Raw genomic sequence first — 21,139 nt, 5'->3', positions numbered from 1 at the left:
CGAGGTCTCACTATGTTGCCTAGGCTGGTCTCCCAAAGTACTGGGATTACAGGTCAGGCTATCATGATATCAAAACCGTAGAGAAGGCCGGGTGCAGTGGCTCACACCTGTAATCCCAGCACTTTGGGAGGCCAAGGCAGGTGGATCACCTGAGGCCAGGAGTTTAAGACCAGCCTGGCCAACACGGGGAAACCCCGTCTCCACTAAAAATACAAAAACGAGCTGGGTGTGGTGGCACGTGCCTGCAGTCCCAGCTCCTCAGGAGGCTGACGCGCAAGAATCCCTTGAGCACGGGAGGCAGAGGTTGCAGTGAGCTGAGATTCAGCCACGGTACTCTGGCCTGAGTGACACAGCAAGACCTTGTCTCAAAAAAAAAAAAAGCCAAAGGGAAGCCAGCCATAGTGTGGACCTGTGGTCCCAGCTACTGCAGAGGCTGAGGCAGGAGGACCGTTTGAGGCCAGGAGTTTGAGGCTACAATGAGCTATGATTGCACCACTGTAGTCCAGCCTGGGCAACAGAGCAAGACCCTGTTGCTAAAACAAGCAAACCAAAGACCTGTTACCTACTTACAGGGAAGAGGCAGCGGGTGGCGGGGGAGGGGAGAGACTGTTACCAAAACACCAGGGGTTCAGTCCAGGTCCTGCTGTTTGCTGCACAGAAAGCCAATCACTGAGACCAGGAGCACCGTCAGGGGGAAGGCTTTAAGCCGGCTGCAGCCAGGGAGATGGGTGCTCAGTCTCAAATCCGTCTCCCCGACCGACTAAAATTAGGGGTTTGTAGAGCAGGGAAGCCACGTAACTAGGTGTGAGAAAACAGGAATTAGGGGCAGCTAAAGAAGAGGAGCTGCTTAACAGGAAGCTGGCGGCTGGTCGGGCAATCTTGACAGCTGGGGGTTCTGGCGTCTCACTGTCGAGACACCGTGATCTGGTGGGTTTTAGCTCTTTCATTCTATCGGGGGCCTCATGGTTGGTTTTCTGAGAAAGAAACTCAAATAGGACAAATGTCACTTTCTCAAATTTTAAGACTAGGAGGATCAATTTCTGTGTTTATTCAAAGAAACCATAAACATCAGTTCCATGGGACAATTGAGCTGGTTTCAAAATGAAAGAAGGCCAAAGCCAGGCGGGGTGGCACACACCTCTAGTCCCCAGCTACTCAGGAGGCTGAGGCAGGAGGACTGCTTGAGGCCAGGAATTTAAGACCAGACTGGGCAACATAGTGAGGCCCTGGTCTCTAATAAAAGGAGATGGGGGGCTGGGTTTGGTGGCTCACACCTATAATCTCAGTACTTTGAGAGGCCAAGGCAAGTGGATCACTTGAGGTCAGGAGTTTGAGATCAGCCTGGCCAACATGGCAAAACCCTGTCTCTACTGAAAATACAAAAATCAGGCTGGGCACAGTGGCTCACGCCTATAATCCTAGCACTTTGGGAGGCCAAGATGGGCGGATGGTCGGGAGTTCGAGACCAGCCTGGGAGCAACACGGTGAAACCCCGTCTCTATTAGAATGCAAAAAAATTAGCCTGGTGGCGCACGGCTGTAGTCCCAGCTATTTGGGAGGCTAAGTCAGAAGAATTGCTTGAACCGGGAGGCAGAGATTGCAGTGAGCCGAGATCACATCACTGCACTCCAGCCTGGGCAACAGAGGAAGAGTCTGTCTCAAAGTAAATAAATAAAATAAAATAAGATAAAATAAAATAAAATAAAATGCTCATGGCGCCAGCTGGAGCCATCGTTCAGAAAAGAATTTGGCACTTGCTAGAGAAGCAGAACACACACTTGCCTGACAACCAGCAGTTCGGTTCCAGGATGCTCCCCAGAGAAGTGCTCGAAAGAGTGCACATGCGGCCGGCGCGGTGGCTCACACCTGTCACCCCAGCACTTCGGGAGGCCGAGGCAGGCGGAGAGGCCGGGCGTGGTGGCTCACACCTGTCACCCCAGCACTTTGGGAGGCCGAGGCGGGTGGGTCGCCTGAGGTCACAAGTTTGAGACCAGCCTGGCCAATATGGTGAAACCCCATCTCTACTAAGAATACAAAACTAGTGGGGAATGGTTACAGGCGCCTGTAATCTGAGTTGCTCAGAAGGCTGAGGCGGGAAATCGCTTGAACCCGGGAGGTGGAGGTTGCAGTGAGCTGAGATCGCGTCACTGCACTCCAGCCTGAGCGATAGGGCCAGACTCCACCTCAAAAAAAAAAAAAAAAAAAAAAAAAAAAAAAAAAAAAAAAGAGTGCATATGTGCAGAGCAGCAATCTCAGCAAAGCCTAAAGCCAGACAGTGTGTTCACCAGCTGCAGTGACACGCCATCTGCATGTTCTCACTCACAGGATGGAACACAGCAAGGAACAAAGGAGCCACACCTTTCACTGTCAACAGGGTGAATCCCAAACGCCTAACGTGAGTGAAAGAAGCAAGTCCCACAACAGCACGTCCAGCACATCAGAGACCACCGATGGGGTCCTGCCGCTGCCCTGGCATTGCTCTTACCAACTGTGCATATGTGCACCTCCCATTCTGTTGTGTCTCCGACCTCGAACAGGACAGCACAGGCTTCCCCGCCTCCCGGGGGCCTTTGCAAAGTCTGCTCTCCCCAGGCCAGTGGGTGCCCTCCCCACGGGGCTCACTGTGCATGCATGGAGCCTGCCGTGCTTTGGGCCCACAGGAGGTACTCAGCAAGCGTTTGTTGAATGACTTAATGAGTACCTGCAGAAAGGGAGCAGTGAGTAAAAGGCCTTTCACAATTAAACAACTAAGGTGTTTCCGCCACAGCACAAGTTTCTTTTTTTTTCCTTTGAGATGGAATCTCGCTCTGTCGTCCAGGCTGGAGTGCAGTGGCGCAGTCTCAGCTCACTGCAACCTCCGCCTCCCAGGTTCAAGCGATTCTCCTGCCTTAGCCTCCCAAGTAGCTGGAATTACAGGTGTCTGCCACTACAGCCGGCTAATTTTTTTTTTTTTTTGACTCGCTCTGTCGCCCAGGCTGGAGTGCAGTGGCACGATCTTGGCTCACTGCAAGCTCCGCCTCCCAGGTTCACGCCATTCTCCTGCTTCAGCCTGCTGAGTAGCTGGGACTACAGGTGCCCGCCACCACGCCCAGCTAATTTTTTGTATTTTTAGTAAAGACGGGGTTTCACCATGTTAGCCAGGATGGGCTCGATCTCCTGACCTGATGATCCACCCGCCTAAGCCTTCCAAAGTGCTGGAATTACAGGCATGAGCCACCGTGCCCGGCCCACAGCCGGCTAATTTTTGTATTTCTACTAGAGATGGGGTTTCACCATGTTGGCCAGGCTGGTCTTGAACCCCTGACCTCAAGTGATCCACCTGCCTCAGCTTCCCAAAGTGCTGGAATTACAGATGTGAGCCACACAGCACAAGCTTCTGATGGGGAGACTGAGGCAGGGCAGCCAACATCTCAGCAGGCCTCAGGAAAGCCCTCTCCCTGGGAGGTCTGAGCCCTGTGTGGGAGGGAGGCTCTGAGTTCCCTCCCCCAGAGGTTCTCCCCTAACCCCTCTGCATCCGCATGTTTCCAGCTCAGCCTGGGCCAGGCCGTGTGCAGCACATCTGGAGCCCCGGTCCCCGAGAGGGTCCTGGAGGCCGAGGGCTGCCCCACCCAGAGGCCCCTCCACCCCTTCAGCTCCTGCCAGCTTCCCTCTGACGCTCTCCCAAGTCTGCCTTCCAGGGTCCCTGAGTCCATGCCAGGAAGGGGCGTTCCCCCGCCCTCACTCTGTCTCAAAGAGAGCTCAGCCTCAGCCTTTGTCCTGGCCGCTCTCGGCTCCCTGCCTCTCCCTCCGCAGGCGAAGCTGGGCACTCGGCCATGAGCCTGTCTCCCTGGGGCAGAGTCCAGCTCCCCTCTCCCTCCCCATCCTCTCAGGCCTGGCAGGCCTCCCGCTCCCTGGCCTGAGTTTTTTGTCCATGAAAAGAGTCCAGAACACCAGGAAGCCCCGCTGGGCCTGGAAGGAAGCAGGGGCACCGCAGGCCAGTGGGGGTCGCAGCACCCTGCCTCTGGGAGGCCTTTGTTCCTTCCTTTTCAGGCGTGATGTGCACTGTGCGTGCCTCTCCCTCCTCTGGGGTGTCAGGGGTGGAAGAAAGGCCTGGGGTGAGTGGGGGGGAAACTGGGGCCTGGGGCCTGGAGCTTAGCACTGGCCACACCCAGAGATTGTCTGCTGGAGCCCCGCCAGGCTGGGCTGTAAGGCTGTGAGGCAGCAGCCCCTCCCTGTGGGGTCCTGAGCTGGAAGAAAGATGCCTTTGCTGGGCCTGTGGCGCCAGACCCTCAGCCCAGGCAGCAATCCCAGCACAATTGTCACTGCCCGTTCCAGAAGGCCGGGCATGGTCTGGACCCTGCCCCGTGGGGCTGCCCTTTGCGCCCCAGCAGCCTGCACTCCCTGGTGGCCTTGCCTCGTGGCTCCCTGACGCTGTGTGGCTGGAATTATTGGGACAAGAATTCCCACTTCGCAGCAGGCGCGAAGGGGGTGGCCCCTGGCCGGGCTGGGATGCGGGGCCTGTGAGGCGTCAGAGCCGAAAGGCCAGCCATGTCGTGGGACGGAGGGGCAGGGCTTGAGTCTGGGGCCAGCTGCGCTTCGCCTGCCCCAGCCATCCCCAGAAGCCTGTTGCTGACCCGCACCCCAAGCCTGGCCTGGGGACCCTCTTCTTTGCCTTTCAGGCCACGTAGAGGCACCACCTGTTCCCGTCTGGGGGAACCCTCCTCTGGCCTCCGCAGCCCAAGCCTCTGTGCCCCTCAGGCCAAGGGGGCAGCCGGCGCGGCCGAGGCCCTGGGCTGGGAGACAGGGACCTTTGGCCCGGTCTGTGCCGCTTCTCTTCTGTTTCTCGGGTCGGTGTGACCTGGGCCGTCCCTGCCCTTCCCCGCCCCTGCGTCCTCACCTTCACCTCAGTACAGAGCTAGGTGAGGTGGATCTAACTGGGCCTCAAGGGTAGGTCCGGTCTGGGTCGGCTGAGTGTCTCTGGAGCTGACCTGCGCTGGCTCAGCGCCGCAGGCTGGCGGATCCTTGCTGGCCGGGAGGGCATCCCGCAGGCCAGCCTGGTCCTCATCAGCCCTGGGAGTTGGCGCTCAGGGCCTTGCTCCACAAACAGGTGCTGGCCCTCGGCTTCCCCCTGAGTCCCCAGCCCGGGCCCCGCGTGGCTCCGCAGCCGACAGTGCCTCATTCGTGCAAGCGAGTCTGGCCTCCTTTCCCGGGCCCAGGAAAAGCGCGGCTCTCCAGCACAGGACCCTCCGAGCCGGCCTCGCCCGCCCACCTCCACGCCAGGTCTCCTGCCTCCACGGCCGGGGGATCCCCTTGCTGAGTGGGTGGGAACGGGAAGGTGGGCCATAGCCGCGGGGCGCCCGGGCTGAGAGCCGGGAGCGGGGGAGCGGCGCCGCTGACTCAGCCGCGCCCGCGTCTCTCACCTGCGCGGGCCGGACGGCGGAAGCTTGGGAGCAGAGGCGAAACCCGTCCGCCCGTGGGCGTGGCCGGTGGTAAGCGGGGCGGGCCCGCCCGGCCTCCCGCCCCTCGTCCCGCCCCGGGGCCCCTACCCCGCGGTCCCGCGGCCTCGCCCGCCTTCGCCTCCGGCTCCCCGCACTCTCTGGGTCCACGCGTCGTCCTCCCGCGCGCCCGCCCGCCCATGGCCGTGAAGGTGCGGTCACTGCTGCCGCCGCTGCTGCTGGCTGCCGCGGGCCTCGCCGGGCTCCTACTGCTGTGCGTCCCCACCCGCGACGTCCGGGAGCCGCCCGCCTTCAAGGTGCGCGCCCGGGCACCCAGTGCACGTCTGAGGAGCAGCGGGCCGGGCCCGGAGCCGGGGAGGGGGTGCGCGGCTGGGAGCCTGAGCAGGATCAGCCCGGGACCCCCACCGTGCTCTGCTCCCGGCGGGCTGGGTGGGGTCCCGGGTTCCGCGCTCTGCGCTCCCCTACCGGGTACGCGGGGTGGCGGTGGCGCTTCCAGGACGACGCGGTGCTGGAGGAACAAGTCCCGGGAATTCCGCTCCCGCCGCCGAGTCCGTCAACGCAGCCTAGGGGGCTGTGTCCCCGCTCCCGGGATGCAGCCCAGCGATGCCCGCTAGGTGCTGCCAGACGCCCGCCCCCAGGCCTGTGCGGACCCCCATGGGCACTCCGGGCCACTTCTGCCCTGTGCCGCCGCCCCAGAGGGTGCCGTTAGAGGCACATCGACTGGGATTCAGCCCAGATGGGGATCCACAAGCCCCAGGACCCCGGGCCCCCTCCAGGACACGGGAGTGGCCCAGAAAGAGAGGAGGGCTTGACCGGAACAGCCCTGGCCGGTCCTCAGAAGGTTGGAGCAGGCTATCCCGGATCTGCACTCCAGCAGGCCCAGGGACCTCCTGACCGGCCCCTTTAACCCTTTATTGGGCTTGTTGGGGGTGGGGTGGAGAACCAAGCCCCCCAGCCCGGTGGGGAGTTAGAAGCAGGGAGCTCTGCGGCCCTGCAGGACGGCCAGGTGGCAGTGCACGCGCTGGCTTGTTGATGCTCTGGGCTCTGGGGAGGCCTTGGTCGGGATGGACTGGTGCAGCCCTTTCGCAGGCTGGAATTGGCGCCCGGGCCTGGGAGGCTGGTCCCCAGCTTTCCAGGTGGATCCAGGATGCTGGGGCAGGAGCTGGAAAGGGGCATTTACAAGCTCATGCCACCCAGGTCTGCAGGAAGGCCCACCCAGTGCCCCCAACAAGGCAGGACCAGCTTCTCTCTCTGGCCCTGGCTTGGAGGCCCACGGCCAGCCTCAGCGGGCCTTCTTCACCTGGGGACCTGCCTCCTGCATCCTCAAGTTGGGCTGCGGTCAGAGGGGTTGGAAGGAGACAGGGGAGGAAGAAAGAGGGGAGGAAGGAAGAGGGGAGGAAGGAAGAGCGAATCTAGGGGCTCCTCCTGCAGTGGGGCTTCCTCTCCCTGAGCCTGGGAACTTTGTGCCCCAGGGAAAAGTCCCTGGGGACCCTCTGTCCCTCTGTCCCTGACTCAGTCCCTTAGTCTGCCCTTGCCAGGAAGGCTGCTGCCCAGACCCTGGCATGCTGGGTTTAGGTAGTCAGGAGGGAAGAGTCACCTCCCCCCCGGTTCTCCTTCCAACCACGGTTGTCCTGGCCTCCTCTGAGCTTCTGCATGAGGCACATGACTGAGTTGGGGGGGGGGGGTGGGGGAAACTGGAGGAACCCAACTTCACGTTTGGTGTCAGGGTGTCAGGGCCCCCGGACACCCCAGGCTGACTCCCTCCCCTCCCCCCAGTACGGCATCGTCCTGGACGCTGGCTCTTCACACACGTCCATGTTTATCTACAAGTGGCCGGCAGACAAGGAGAACGACACAGGCATTGTGGGCCAGCACAGCTCCTGTGACGTTCCAGGTGAGGCCCAGCCCAGCCCAGCCAGGACACCCACTCACTGCAGGGTCTCTGGGGCCCTCTCCAGCCTTAGCCGGTACAGGTCCAAGCACTTAGGGCCTTCTGCCTATTGTTGGGTGGGGCTCACTCCAGGCAGAAGCCCTGGAAAGAGAGAGAGGCTGGGCTCCCTGCGCCTGAGTGGGGCCAGGAGTCGTTTGCATTCTAGAAAGGAAGCCCAGGCAGCAGGTGGGAGGTTTGGGCCTTGCCGGGCCCAATATTGGCTTCTGTGCCCCAGATGGAGCAGGAGGAGGTCTGGGGGCCTGGCGGGCACACCCAGGCAGGCCTCAGGAGGCCAACCTGGGTCAACCATGCCCAGGGCTTTGTCCTAGCACCTGCACCCACACCCTCTCAGCAGGCAGCAGCCTTGGTCTCTGGGTGGCACCTGGGCCCCTTTGTCTCCAACCTGGGCGTTTCTGGGGGCTTAAGCTGGGAAGGTGTGCCGCCTGGTCTGGGAGCCCACGGCCCCCACCCCCACCCTCACTCGCCTGGCCTACGGCCCACGTAGGGGCTGCCTGTGAGGCACAGGCTCATCTCTCTGCCTCCCTCTAGGTGGGGGCATCTCCAGCTACGCAGACAACCCTTCTGGGGCCGGCCAGAGTCTTGTTGGATGCCTTGAACAGGCACTTCGGGATGTGCCCAAAGACAGACATGCGGGCACGCCCCTCTACCTGGGAGCCACAGCGGGTATGCGCCTGCTCAAGTGAGTGTGCCTGTGCCCTGGCCCTGTCCCCATGATAGCCTTTGGCTGTGACCCCTTGTGGGGCGGACCCCGAGCACCCCCACAGCAGGCTCACAGCCATCTGGGGAGGAGGCCTCTTGGAGTTCTCTGTGTTTTGCAGCCTGACCAATCCAGAGGCCTCGACCAGTGTGCTCACGGCAGTGACACGCACACTGACCCAGTACCCCTTTGACTTCCGGGGTGCACGCATCCTCTCGGGCCAGGAAGAGGGGGTATTTGGCTGGGTGACTGCCAACTACCTGCTGGAGAACTTCATCAAGGTGGGCCCAGCAGCCAGCCGAAGAGCCAGGGGGCGTGGGCGCCCTGGGCCCCGGTTGACCCCACACTCCCCTCTCCACAGTACAGCTGGGTGGGCCGGTGGTTCCGGCCATGGAAGGGGACGCTGGGGGCCATGGACCTGGGGGGTGCCTCCACCCAGATCACCTTTGAGACGACCAGTCCAGCTGAGGACAGAGCCAGCGAGGTCCAGCTGCGTCTCTACGGCCAGCACTACCGAGTCTACACCCACAGCTTCCTCTGCTATGGCCGTGACCAGGTCCTCCAGAGGCTGCTGGCCAGCGCCCTCCAGGTGCCCCTCCACTCTGGCTCACCTGCACTGCACTGTCCCCTCCTGGAGCAGAGCCTGGACAACCACCGTGCTGTGGAAGGCTTCTCCAGGCTGGGCTTTAATTGGCTGGAAAGACAGGTGGGAGGGTCAGAGCATGAGCAAAGGCCCAGTGGCTGGGCCGGGCCTGGAGGAGGGAGGGCCAGGGACGGCTCTCAGAGGGAGCGTGGTCAGGGGCGTTGGGATCTGTCAAGCAGGCAGTGGGGAGCCATGATTGCCCCTGAGCACAAAAGTGAAGTTGCCAGAGTGAGACCCGTGGGAGGTTCGTCAGGCTGGTCCTCTGGAGTGGCTGTGGTGCCACCCTGTCACACTGGTGATTCCCCCAGACCCACGGCTTCCACCCCTGCTGGCCGAGGGGCTTTTCCACCCAAGTGCTGCTCGGGGATGTGTACCAGTCGCCATGCACCGTGGCCCAGCGGCCCCAGACCTTCAACAGCAGTGCCAGGGTCAGCCTGTCGGGAAGCAGTGACCCCCACCTCTGCCGAGATCTGGTTTCTGGGCTCTTCAGCTTCTCCTCCTGCCCCTTCTCCCGATGCTCTTTCAATGGGGTCTTCCAGCCCCCGGTGGCTGGGAACTTTGTCGTGAGTAGGGGCAGGCCGGCGGCTGGGAACTTTGTCGCGGGTGGCTGGGAACTTTGTCGTGGGTAGGGGCAGGCGGGTGGCTGGGAACTTTGTCGCGGGTGGCTGGGAACTTTGTCGTGGGTAGGGGCAGGCGGGTGGCTGGGAACTTTGTCGCGGGTGGCTGGGAACTTTGTCGTGGGTAGGGGCAGGCGGGTGGCTGCAGGTGCTCTGAGCCGCTGGGGTCCGGTCGCAGTGTGACTGCGCCCCCTACAGGCCTTCTCTGCCTTCTTCTACACGGTGGACTTCCTGCGGACTTTGATGGGGCTGCCCGTGGCCACCCTGCAGCAGCTGGAGGCAGCCGCGGTGAATGTCTGCAACCAGACCTGGGCGCAGGTGAGCCCCGCTCCCCCTCCTCCAGGGCTGTACGGAAGGGCTCAGCCTCCGCCTCCGCATGCCTCCCCAGCCCTGCATGGACGGGCCTCTCCGAGCACCCGCTGCAGTGGGGGCGATGGCAGGCATTAGGCTGACTCCAGAGGTGGCGGGGCTGTGGCCGGGAGGCTGTGAGCAAGTCGGGCGGGTTGGAGAAGCGTCGCCAGGCCCGACCCTCATCCCAGATCTGGAGGGCAGAGGGGAGGCCGGTGCCCAGGCTTCTGGCTTCTGCCACTGGTCCCCTCCATGGTGCCACGCAAGGGAAGATGGAAGTGGGGCTGGGCACAGGGAGTGTGCCCACCAGAGAGTCCAGGAGAAACGTTCGAGTAGTCCCAGGACTGGGGTGGTGAGCGAGGCCCCATTTTGTCTGCCCAGGGCCTAGTCTCAGACAGACTGGGGTGGGGGAGGTGGGGACAGGCGGCGAGCCAGCGGGCAGACTCGGGCCTGGAGCTCATCCTGTTCCTCTGGCCACACACCGAGGTGTTGCTGCCTCCTGCTCCCTGGTGGCCGTGCCTGCTGTCGCTCCTCACGGCCTTCCAGGCATGGACGCTGGCCGGGGAGGGATGGAAGCGTGCCCTGCCGGGGGTGCCCCTCGGACTCGGTCTTGCCATTCGTGTCCGGGCCTGTGTGGTGGTCTCTGGCCTCGCACGGCCCGTGTGTGTCTGGGGAGGGGTGAAGCACGCCGCCGGCCCCCTCTCCCCGTGGGGCCGAGACCTCCTGGTGGTCGCCTGCCTGACAGTGTCCCGCTCGCGTCCCAGCTGCAAGCTCGGGTGCCAGGGCAACGGGCCCGCCTGGCCGACTACTGCGCCGGGGCCATGTTCGTGCAGCAGCTGCTGAGTCGCGGCTACGGCTTCGACGAGCGCGCCTTCGGCGGCGTAATCTTCCAGAAGAAGGTGGGCTGGGGGCGGGGCGGGGCCGGCCTTGGGGGGGCGGGGCCTCTCGGGAGCTGAGGCCACGCCCTTCGCCGCAGGCCGCGGACACTGCAGTGGGCTGGGCGCTCGGCTACATGCTGAACCTGACCAACCTGATCCCCGCCGACCCGCCGGGGCTGCGCAAGGGCACAGACTTCAGCTCCTGGGTCGTCCTCCTGCTGCTCTTCGCCTCCGCGCTCCTGGCTGCGCTTGTCCTGCTGCTGCGTCAGGTGCACTCCGCCAAGCTCCCGAGCACCATTTAGGGGCCGGCGGGGGCAGCTGCCCCATCCCTTCCCCCACCCCTGTATCCCCACCCCGTACTCCCACCCCTCCTCCAACCCCTGTACCCCCCACCCCTGTATCCCCACCCCTCCACCCACCCTCACCCCTCTCCCACCCCTGTACCTACCTCTCTCCCCACCCCTGTATCCTGCATTCCTCCACCTGCCCTCCGTCCACCACCCCTCCACCCCACCACTGTATTCTCCATCCTTCCACCCCATCCTCAGCGTCTCTGCCCCTAAGGCAGCCCAGGAAATGGGAACTGAGACTCCGGTACCCACAGAGGCCTGGGTGGGCAAAGAGCGCTCAATCCAGCTCCTTGAACCCGTCCAGCCCGCTTCAGCCTGGGCATCATTGCAGGCCCCGTGCTCCTTCTCCTCCTCCTCAGGGCTGGGTCTCCAGAGAGTGGGGCCTTGGTTCTGAGAATCAGCCCTTAGAGGCTCCTTCTGTGGAGTTTGGGTCTGTACTGGGGAGGGTCACAGCCCACGGGCTGGCAGCCAGCCCAGCACCTACTTGTAAAAATTTTGTAATAAAAAGTTTTTCCTATAGATGTGAAAGGAGAGTGTCTGTGGGGTGGGGCATCCTTGCTGTGGCCTGTGCCCTCACCTTCCCGCTGTTCTGGCCGCACGGGCCCGCCCCTGGTCCTGAGGGTGGACACCAGCCCTCCCTACTGCCTTCTGCTCTGGAGCCAGGCCTGGGGCACTGGCTGCTCCCCTGCTGTACCGTGGCAGCCTAGAGTAGCTGCAGGATGGCTGGCCCGAAAGAACATTCCTGGGACCTTGAGTCTTCTCTGGCCAGCAGAGTTCCCCAAAACCATCACATCCAGATCTGCGTTGGTGACCAAGGCCAGACTGAAGGTTGGGTCTTGGTACAGTGAACCTGGGGGTGAGGGTAGGGGTCAGGGAGGTGGCGGAGAGTGGGTGGCAGCCAGCCAGGCGGCTTCCTAGGGGGCAGTCAGTGCTGGTAGAGACTGGAGGGAGGGCAGGCCCTCATCAGGAGGTGGCGCAGGAGTGGGAGATGAGATCAGGACCAGGACCCACAGACAGGAATCTTGCACAGAACCTGGCTGTGGAGCCAAGCCATGCAATGGCACAGGGCACCTTGCCCTTCTGACCTGGGACTGAGTGTCCTGCACCTCCAAAAGGCATCCTGCAGCCCCGGCCCTGCAGCCCCTCCCCAAGCCAGTTTTTTCCAGGATGGGAAGGCCTGGTCTTGCCCACTCGCCTCCTCACCTTTCTGGGAAGTGAGCTTAGACACTGTGTCTCTGCTCGGTGCCCTGGCGAGGAGGGTGGTGGTTCTTATTCTGCTCTTCCCTCCCCTCTTCACTTTTTTTTTTTTTTTTTGAGTCATTTGATAAACCTGAGGGCAGCCAGCCCCAGCTTTGGAGTTCTGACACTGGAAAGACCAAGGGGACACCCCGGGTTGGAGGGTCTGTCTCACTCTTGTTCTCGGAATGACTAGTCAAAGGAGGTTTCTAGTGGGATGGGGAGGGCGCGCTCTTGGGAGGCAACAGGTGAGGTGCAAGGGGGGCATCAGAGATGCCCGTTGTCAGCTGGGCACAGTGGCTCAGCCTGTAATCCCAGCACTTTGGGAGGCTGAAGCTGGCGTATCACCTGAGGTCAGGAGTTCAAGACCAGCTGAGGCAACATGGTGAAACCCCGTCTGTACTAAAAATACAAAAATTAGTCCGGCATGGTGGCACGCGCCTGTAATCCCAGCTACTCGGGAGGCAGAGGCACGAGAATCACTTGAACCCGAGAGGTGGAGGTTGCAGTGGGCCAAGATGGCACCACTGCACTCCAGCCTAGGCGACAGAGACGCTGTCTCAAAGAAAAAAAAAAAAAAAAGATGCCCATTGTCCTGGGGGAGCTAAAGGGCTGTCACCTGGGGACCGTGAACACCTTGGACAGCTCCCAGCTCCAGTCCTCAGTGGCTCCGGGTCACTCTTGCCCCCTGGTGGCCTCACTGAGCGCGGCCGCCGCGTCTCCAGCCAAAGCTGCAGTCGGGGCCGGGGCCGTTCTGTGTTCCTGTATTTGCTTTTCCCGCGAGTGGGGGTGCCCCTGCCTCTGTGGGCACACCTGTGCCTCCCTGCGCACCTGCCCAGCTCGTGAGCACCTGTCTGCGTGCGCCCGGCGCTCCTGTATCCCTGTGCGCTCGCGAGGCTAGGCCCACGCAGGTCCTCTGCGCCATCGCGGGTGCGGGTGAGGGGCTGGGAGTCCTACCGGGAAGAGGCCAGAAGGGAGCGCATCCCGGAGAAGCTCACCCGCGGCCCAAACCCAGCCGGACTTCTGGGAACTGCACCGGCCCCGGAGGCCGCAGGTGCCGAGACACCCTGAGGCCGGGAGCGGTCCAGAGAGGCCTGGAGAGGGGACCAGAACTGGAGCAGGGGGAGGGGGCGCAGTCTGGAGCCGCCCTCCCGCCCCCTCAGGTGGAGCGCGCAGGCGCAGTCTCCGCGTGCGCGCCTCGCCGGCGCCTCCATCCCGGATCCTTGCTGCAGCGTCAGCGCCGCCGCCCGTGCCTTTCCTCTTCCTCCTCCTCCTCCTTGGCCTCCGCCTCCTCTTCCTCCTCCGTCCTCCCCCGCTGCCTCCGCTGCTCCCGACGCGGAGCCCGAAGCCCGCGCCGAGCCCCCGGCCTCGCGGTGCCATGCTGCCCCGGCGGCGGCGCTGAAGGATGGCGACGCCGCTGCCTCCGCCCTCCCCGCGGCACCTGCGGCTGCTGCGGCTGCTGCTCTCCGGCCTCGTCCTCGGCGCCGCCCTGCGTGGAGCCGCCGCCGGCCACCCGGGTGAGTGAGCGCGCTGGGCGCAGGCCGCGGGGCGCCCCGGGGCCGGGATCGCCGGGCGGGGACCGGGTTGCCGGGCGCCGCCGCCCTCGTCCTGCCCAGGCCCGCAGGCCCTGCAGGCCTGGTCCGCTGGTGGCGGCGGCCCCGCCTCGCCCAGGATGGAATAAACAGGCCTGGCCGGAGGGCGCAGCACGGAGCCTCCGAAAGGCCGCGCCGGATGGGGCTTCTGCCGGTTCCCAGAGGCGTACCTGAGATTCATGGTTTCTTCCGCCGGGAGCCCGTCTGGCTCAGGCCTCGGCGCCGCGGCCATCTAGCTCTGGGCGGGCCCGCCTGGAGTCTGCCTGTGTGCGTCTCTGTGTGTCTCCGTGTTCGGGGCTCCTGCGGGTGTGGGGCTGGCCCTGTGTGCCTGCCGGCTTTGCTGCCGGTGCGCGTCCCGGGGTCGGGGTCTCAGTGCTGCTCTGCCTGTCCTCACGCCTTGGGTGGCGCTGGGCACCGGCCTTGTGCGCCATGGTGGGCGCTGAAGTTCTGGGGGCACTTGATGGCGCAGGCTCAGGGTCCTGTTCTAGCTTCAATAGGAGGGAGACTGTCGTAGCCTCAGAGCCTCCTTCTGCATCCCCTGCCCTCGAGGGCACTGGCATTCTGTCTTTGGGACTGAGGGCTGCAGGTGGACTCCGGAGGAGGGTGATAAGCCCAGGGTCCTGGGACACCCTCCCAGCTGCACAGATGGGTCCCGAGGCTCCAGAGAGCAGAGCTCCCTGCAGGAACCCAGGATGCAAAGCTGACCTTTTTCTGGGGGGACTGAACTGGGAGACTTTGCGACTGCATTCGTGCAGTCCTCCTGGCAGCCCTGCAGAAGAGGTGCTGTGAGCCCATTTTACAGGCAAGCAAACTGGGGCGTGGAGAAGTTAAGTGGATTGTGGCACAGCTTAGGCGCTGACCTGGGCAGCCTGGTTCTGCCTGTGTGGCCTCAAGGGGCCAGAGTGAGGCCGGCTTCCTCCTGGGCTCAGTGCCCCTGGATGGGAGGTGGGCATGAACCGGAGACGCTTCTGAGAATCAGAGCATGCTCAGCCAGGAAAGGCGGAGGCCACCTATTCAGGAAATGGGGCTGCAGCTGCTGTTCTGAGCCCGGGTGGGTGGTGGGTGCCAGTCCTCAGTTCACCGGCCTCTGTGGCTTCGTGTCTGCCTCACCGGGAGACCTGGCCGGGCCCTCCCTAGGCAACCCCTCCCACTCCCAGTGCCCAGTGCTTGGAAGGGAGGGCCCTCAGGCAGCCCAGACGTTGGCGAGGGGGGGGCGGGTGTGCCAGCCACTGTCCAGCTGCTCTTGTTCCTGGGACCTCTTCTCAGGAGGAGGAAGTGGGAGGATGGAGGCTCCTGGGCTGGGGAATAAGGGGCTGGGAGGGGCCTGGAACCCAGACCCTAGAGCCAGCTTTGTACCTCAGGCCCCTACCTTTGGCGTGGTGGACTGTGGCTTATCAGCACAGGAGCAGGGACTGCCTCACTCTCCAGGTGCCAAGTTGGCGGGTGGGCCCAGGTGGACCTGCTGGCACAGGTTTAATGTTTAACGTGCCCGAGTCCCGGCCCACTGATACTGGAGGCTGCTGCCCCAGGTCGTGGAGGGTGTGCAGTGCCTGGCGTTGGCTCCTGTGCCCACCTGCCACTGCGGCTGCTGAGGCTGCTGGAACTGCCTTGAAGGGAGGCGGACAGCCTGAGGGCCCTGAGTGTCAAGTTACCAAGGAAACCAAGCCAGCCAGCCAAGGTCTGGAGAAGGACGATGCCCCGTGTGGCCCCGGTGGCCCTGCCTGCAGTGTGCAGCGTGGGGCTGGGCAGAGAGGAAGAGTCCTGGTTAGCCAGAGGTGCCACTGCAGACTCCCCCGGCAGGGTTGATGGCAGGGTTCCCCGGGCTCCACTGGCTCGCTGTGACTGGGGACATTCCTTAGCTTTGAGGCAGCTCAGCTTCTGTATCCCAGAGGGGAAACTGAGGCAGAGGGCCATTGCCCCCTCACCCCGTTCTCCAGCACCAGGATAAGACTGATTAGCCACATGTGTCAGCTGGCACCGTGGCCTGGGCCCCTCATCAGCGAGATGAAAGTGTGGTTAGGAACTAGGGAACTGGGGCCTGGCCCGCCGTCCCCAGCACTGCCAACCTCGGCCTCCTGAGACCCTTGGGTGCCACCTGGCCCCTGACTGCAGCCCCTGGTGTGGTGGCTTTGGGAGTGACCTGCCTGGGTTCTGTGAGGCCAATGAGGTCAGCAGACTCCATTAGGTGTCCTTGGTGCCTGGGGGACAAGCCAGAGGCTGGAGGAGCAGCATCCCTTCCAGGCTCCACACTTGTTCAGTGCCGGGTTCAGGGGACAGCCGTACGGGAAGGAGAGGTCGCTGGCGGCATCGTTTGCTGCTCCCCAGAGGCAGACCTGGGCCCTTCCCTCTGGGACTCCCAATCTGGATGGGGTTCCTGGCTTGCTGTGGGGCATGTTGAGGCTGGAGGCTGGGCCTGTGGGGCTGCACGGCCCTGCCCGAGAAAACTCAGCACTGCCTGGACAGTGAGGCTCAGCTTCTGAGCTGAGGGCTCTATCAGGCCTGGAAGTGGACCCTGGGGAGGGGTGAGGCAGGGTAGTTCCGATAAGTCCTAGGACTGTTCGCTTCCTGGTTCTGAGCCCTGGCGGCAGAGGAAGGGCCTGTCCAGAACAATGGCCAGAACCAGGCCCGGCCAGCTCTGGGGGTGGCTGGGGCAGCGCTGCCGTGTGCAGGGGCCGAGCCCTGCGGGGCCGTGAGCCGGCCCTGCCTTCTGCTTCCTTCCCAGATGTAGCCGCCTGTCCCGGGAGCCTGGACTGTGCCCTGAAGAGGCGGGCAAGGTGTCCTCCTGGTGCACATGCCTGTGGGCCCTGCCTTCAGCCCTTCCAGGAGGACCAGCAAGGGCTCTGTGTGCCCAGGATGCGCCGGCCTCCGGGTACGAGAGCAAAGGGGGAGGTCGATGGGGGGATGTCCCTGCGTGAACCTCTTCCCGTAAGAAGCGGCCGGCTGGGCGCAGTGGCTCACGCCTGTCATCCCAGCACTGTGGGAGGCCCAGGCTGGTGGATCTCTTGAGGTCAGGAGTTCAAGACCAGCCTGGCCAACATGGTGAAACCCCGTCTCTACTAAAAATACAAAATAGCCAGGTGTGGTGCACGCGCCTGTAGCCCCAGCTACTCGGGAGGCTGAGGCAGGAGAATCGCTTTAACCCGGGAGGCGGAACTTGCAGTGAGCCGAGATTCACCACTGCACTCCAGCCTGGGCAACAGAGCGAGATTCTGTCTCACAAAAAAGAAAAAAGAAAAGAAGGCCGGGCGTGGTGGCTCACGCCTGTAATCCCAGCACTTTGGGAGGCCGAGGCAGGAGGATCATGAGGTCAGGAGATGAGACCATCCTGGCTAACATGGTGAAACCCTGTCTCTACTAAAAATACAAAAAAAAAATTAGCCGGGCGTGGTGGCGGGCGCCTGTAGTCCCAGCTACTCGGGAGGTTGAGGCAGGAGAATGGCGAGAACTCAGCAGGTGGAGGTTGCAGTGAGCCGAGATCGCGCCACTGCACTCCAGCCTGGGCGACAGAACGAGACTCCGCCTCAAAAAAAAAAAAGAAGCCTGCAGCCTCAATGCCCAGGCCTGTGCCAGGTGGTCTCAGGGCCCCTGGACCTTGTGGGGTATTGGGTCCAAGGCCTGGGAGATCCTCATTCACTCTCCACGAAGCCTCCCATCCTTTCCAAATGGAGCTGGACCCAGGCCTGGGGCAGTCAGGCCCTCCCAGGTGGCTGCACGATGCGAAATGCTGGGGTGGCCACGGGAGAGGAGGGGCCCATTCTCCCTGGGCCTGGGCTCTGCAGGGTCTGCCCAGAAGCCTTCCAGGCCCCCACTTCCCAGGCCCCCACCTCCCCGTCCCCAGGCAGCCTGCTCTTTTCTACCACTCACTGTCCTGTCCACCCGTTGGCAAATGTTTAAGGGTGCCAGCACTGGCTGGGCGCTGGGGATGCCCCACTCGCCAGCCTGAGCCGCATCTGTCGGGATGGTCAGTTACTGGGTGACTTCAGGTGTGGTGAGGGCTTTGCTCAGAGGTGCTGGGGGTGGGAGCAGCGGCTTCCTGGAGGGGGTGTTGAGAGGGGCACCGAGAAGTGGCTGTAAGGGTCTGTGTGGATGCATCGCCTGCCAACCTGGGAGTGTCCACCTGGACTGTGCAGCCCACAGTGGGTACCGGTGGGGCCCTGCCACCAGCCCCACCCCTGACAGCTGCCCCCGTTCTCCCAATGACCTGGGGAGGGGTCCCGGGTGCTTGGCTTCCTTCGGCTTCCCCCTACTCCTTGGGGAGTCCCTGCCTCTCTGCCCGAGAAGGTGCTTGGAGGTGGGGAAGCAGAAGGGGCTGTGCTGGCCGGCCCTTTATGGACATGGGTTGGGATGAGAGACCCCACTCCTTCCTTCCCCTGCCCGGTCTTTGGACATTTCCCTAGCGCCTCCTCCCCCTTGCCTTGCCTCCACTTTCCGGGAAACACTGCCCCTCACAGGAAGCGCCTGCACTGTCACCATGGCAATCTGGGAGGGAGAGGGCCTCCAGGCGTGTACCCAGTCCTCACGCTCCTGGGAGAAACCTGCCAGAAGCGGGGAGGCTGGGCCTGGGGCTACCTCCTGGATGGACCCGTCCACCTGATGGCCCCTCACCCTCCCCAGGCGGGGGTCGGCCCCAGCCCAGACTGGAAGATGAGATTGACTTTCTGGCCCAGGAGCTTGCCCGGAAGGAATCTGGACACTCAACTCCGCCCCTACCCAAGGCCCAACAGCGGCCCCCAGAGCCAGGTGAGACCCCTGCTTCCCCTGCCCCACGGCCCTGTCCCCAGCCCAGTGCTCTCACTCTAACCTGTCCTCTCTCGCAGCCACCCTGGGCTTCTCGGCACGGGGGCAGGGGCTGGAGCTGGGCCTCCCCTCCACTCCAGGAAGCCCCACGCCCACGCCCCACACCTCCCTGGGCTCCCCTGTGTCATCCGACCCGGTGCACATGTCGCCCCTGGAGCCCCGGGGAGGGCAAGGCGACGGCCTCGCCCTTGGTAGGTCTTGGTCGGGAGTGGACAGGGGCGGCAGGGCCCCCCGCAGAAGGCCACCCTCACACGCCCCCTCCCGCAGTGCTGATCCTGGCGTTCTGTGTGGCTGGTGCGGCCGCCCTCTCCGTAGCTTCTCTCTGCTGGTGCAGGTGAGCCAGTGGCCATGGGCAGGGCAGGGAGGGTGCCTCACGTTCAGAGGTCTCAGGCCCCACTCCCCACAGGCTGCAGCGTGAGATCCGCCTGACCCAGAAGGCCGACTACGCCACTGCGAAGGCCCCTGGCTCACCTGCAGCTCCCCGGATCTCGGTGTGTGGCCCCCTTCAGCCCTGAGGCTCCCGCCCAACTCTGGCCGCCACCTGACCCTTGCTTCCTCCTTCCCACAGCCTGGGGACCAGCGGCTGGCACACAGCGCGGAGATGTACCACTACCAGCACCAACGGCAGCAGATGCTGTGCCTGGAGCGGTGAGTGGCCACCCGGGCCCTGCCACCCCCACCCATCCACCCCCCATCCCCATCCCCATCCCCACCTCCATCTCCACCTCCCCTGGCCAACTTTACCCTGGGCCCTGCCACCCTCACCCACCTCCATCTCCACCTCCCTGGCCAAATTTACCCTGGGCCCTGCCACCCTCACCTGCACCCTAACCTTCACCTCCTCCGCCACCGTGCACCCTCACCTCCCCTGCCGCCCTGCACCCTCACCTCCCCTGGCCAACTTCACCCTGGGCTCTGCTCCCCTGCCACCCCAGGGCTGAGGTGGGCTGAGTGCCCACTTCCAGACTGGGCCACTGGCAGCTCGAGGGTGTGGGGAGGACCCAGCCATCCCCCCCCTACCCAGGCATAAAGACCCACCCAAGGAGCTGGACACGGCCTCCTCAGATGAGGAGAATGAGGACGGAGACTTCACGGTGTACGAGTGCCCGGGCCTGGCCCCGGTGAGTGCCTCAGGGTGCAGGGAGGGGCATACCATTTCCTGGGGTTCCCTCCCAGCAAGTATCCCCCCAGCCCACCCACTGCCCGGCCTGACACCCACGTTCGCAGACCGGGGAAATGGAGGTGCGCAACCCTCTGTTCGACCACGCCGCACTGTCCGCGCCCCTGCCGGCCCCCAGCTCACCGCCTGCGCTGCCATGACCTGGAGGCAGACAGACGCCCACCTGCTCCCTGACCGCGAGACCCCCGGGGAGGGGCAGGGCCCGGAGCTTCCCACTAAAAACATGTTTTGATGCCGTGTGCTTTTGGCTGGGCCTCGGGCTCCAGGCCCTGGGACCCCTTGCCAGGGAGACCCCCCAACCTTTGTGCCAGGAGACCTCCTGGTCCCCTGCACCTCTCCTGTTCGGTTTAGACCCCCAAACTGGAGGGGGCAGGGAGAACCGTAGAGCGCAGGAATCGGTGGGGAATTCTAGAGACAAAAGCCAATTAAAGTCCATTTCAGACCTTCGGTTTCTGCCTGTGTTGCCAGCTTCGGTTAATCTTCCGCCGCCCTCATCTCCCATTTGGGGCCCTGGTAGATGGACCCCTGAGTGGGGGGCCTGGGGTCTGCTCTTGCACCCCCAGAGGGAGGAGGCCTTTCTGTCCCCTCATTAGGAGGACCTTCCCGTCCCGTGGAGCTGGAGGAGAGGCCACGGGATCATCCCCACCCTCCTCAGCCAGGCCTCACCCCTGCAGACCCTTCTACGCAGGTGGGAGAGGGGAAGGGTGCAGTGTAGGGCTGGGCCAGCCCAGAGTTGGCTCTGCAGCCCGAAGACCCCATCCTGTGTGATAAAGAGGGCTGGAGCAGGGGACAGTCCACACACACCTGCATGTGGGTGCCCACCACCTCCAGGCAGAAGGAAAACAATGCAGACATTGAGTCTGGGTTTCTCATGGGGCCCGCGGACGCCAGGCCCTGCAGCACATGCAGAAGGGATGGCAGGCAGAGGTACCTGTGCGACACCAGCTATGCAGAGCCAGGTGGACCCAGGGGGCCAGGTGAGGGGTGTGATGGGAGGGGCCTGGACACCTGGAGCTGGGACTTGGCCACTCCTAAATTTGGAGCAAGAAGGCCCCGAGGGAGGGAGGGAGGGGAACCATGTGGTCAAAAGTGCCCAGATCAGGTCAGTACCAGGTCAGGGTGCAGGGGCTGAAACTCTCTGTCCCACTGATGCTGGGGACGTAGGAGGACTGGTTCAGAAGCCCCTCAGTGGTTGTTAGGAGTTTGGAGGTCCAGGCACCTAGACAGCCCTGGCATGTTCATGTTATTAATCAGGGTTCGCTTATTTATTTTTGAGACAGTTTCGCCCTTGTTGCCCAGGCTGGAGTGCAATGGCGTGATCTCGGCTCACCACAACCTCTGCCTCTCAGGTTCAAGCAATTCTCCTGTCTCAGCCTCTCAAGTAGCTGGGATTGCAGGTGTGCGCCACCACACCT

General features: G+C 63.4%; 2 protein-coding genes across 4 annotated transcripts; both read left to right on the top strand.

Annotated features, from left to right (window-relative positions):
• The first annotated feature begins 4,401 nt into the window (after positions 1 to 4,401).
• ENTPD2 (ectonucleoside triphosphate diphosphohydrolase 2) lies at positions 4,402 to 11,447 on the top strand. 2 transcript variants are annotated; one of them, XM_030818251.1, is made up of 10 exons: positions 4,402 to 4,898; positions 5,087 to 5,731; positions 7,212 to 7,329; positions 7,915 to 8,065; positions 8,205 to 8,364; positions 8,445 to 8,672; positions 9,035 to 9,289; positions 9,542 to 9,661; positions 10,456 to 10,590; positions 10,668 to 11,447. In XM_030818251.1, the coding sequence occupies exons 2-10, from the start codon at positions 5,615 to 5,617 to the stop codon at positions 10,869 to 10,871; spliced, it is 1,488 nt and encodes a 495-aa protein (XP_030674111.1). In that variant the 5' UTR covers positions 4,402 to 4,898; positions 5,087 to 5,614; the 3' UTR covers positions 10,872 to 11,447. The 2 variants fall into 2 exon arrangements, with proteins under 2 accessions (XP_030674111.1, XP_030674110.1); XM_030818250.1 differs by lacking the exons at positions 4,402 to 4,898; positions 5,087 to 5,731 and adding an exon at positions 5,765 to 6,632 and having other exon boundaries at positions 10,668 to 11,438.
• A 1,409-nt stretch (positions 11,448 to 12,856) lies between these two features.
• NPDC1 (neural proliferation, differentiation and control 1) lies at positions 12,857 to 20,173 on the top strand. 2 transcript variants are annotated; one of them, XM_003279802.3, is made up of 9 exons: positions 12,857 to 13,672; positions 16,470 to 16,616; positions 18,362 to 18,487; positions 18,565 to 18,735; positions 18,812 to 18,878; positions 18,951 to 19,035; positions 19,113 to 19,192; positions 19,569 to 19,665; positions 19,772 to 20,173. In XM_003279802.3, the coding sequence occupies exons 1-9, from the start codon at positions 13,561 to 13,563 to the stop codon at positions 19,862 to 19,864; spliced, it is 978 nt and encodes a 325-aa protein (XP_003279850.2). In that variant the 5' UTR covers positions 12,857 to 13,560; the 3' UTR covers positions 19,865 to 20,173. The 2 variants fall into 2 exon arrangements, with proteins under 2 accessions (XP_003279850.2, XP_030674109.1); XM_030818249.1 differs by lacking the exon at positions 18,565 to 18,735.
• Positions 20,174 to 21,139: the final 966 nt, after the last annotated feature.

Source organism: Nomascus leucogenys, chromosome 8 (assembly GCF_006542625.1).
Source record: "Nomascus leucogenys isolate Asia chromosome 8, Asia_NLE_v1, whole genome shotgun sequence".
NCBI lineage: Eukaryota > Metazoa > Chordata > Mammalia > Primates > Hylobatidae > Nomascus > Nomascus leucogenys.
This window is presented reverse-complemented; position numbering and strand designations above follow the sequence as displayed.

Excerpts from the sequence above, each read along its gene's own strand:
- ENTPD2 (XM_030818250.1), top strand. The coding sequence starts at position 6,468 with ATGCTCTGGGCTCTGGGGAGGCCTTGGTCGGGATGGACTGGTGCAGCC. Across the intron at positions 6,633-7,211 it reads TACAAGCTCATGCCACCCAG|TACGGCATCGTCCTGGACGC; the intron begins GTCTGCAGGAAG and ends CCCTCCCCCCAG. Across the intron at positions 8,066-8,204 it reads GCGGGTATGCGCCTGCTCAA|CCTGACCAATCCAGAGGCCT; the intron begins GTGAGTGTGCCT and ends TGTGTTTTGCAG.
- NPDC1 (XM_003279802.3), top strand. The coding sequence starts at position 13,561 with ATGGCGACGCCGCTGCCTCCGCCCTCCCCGCGGCACCTGCGGCTGCTG. Across the intron at positions 19,193-19,568 it reads CAGATGCTGTGCCTGGAGCG|GCATAAAGACCCACCCAAGG; the intron begins GTGAGTGGCCAC and ends CCCCCTACCCAG. Across the intron at positions 19,666-19,771 it reads AGTGCCCGGGCCTGGCCCCG|ACCGGGGAAATGGAGGTGCG; the intron begins GTGAGTGCCTCA and ends CCACGTTCGCAG.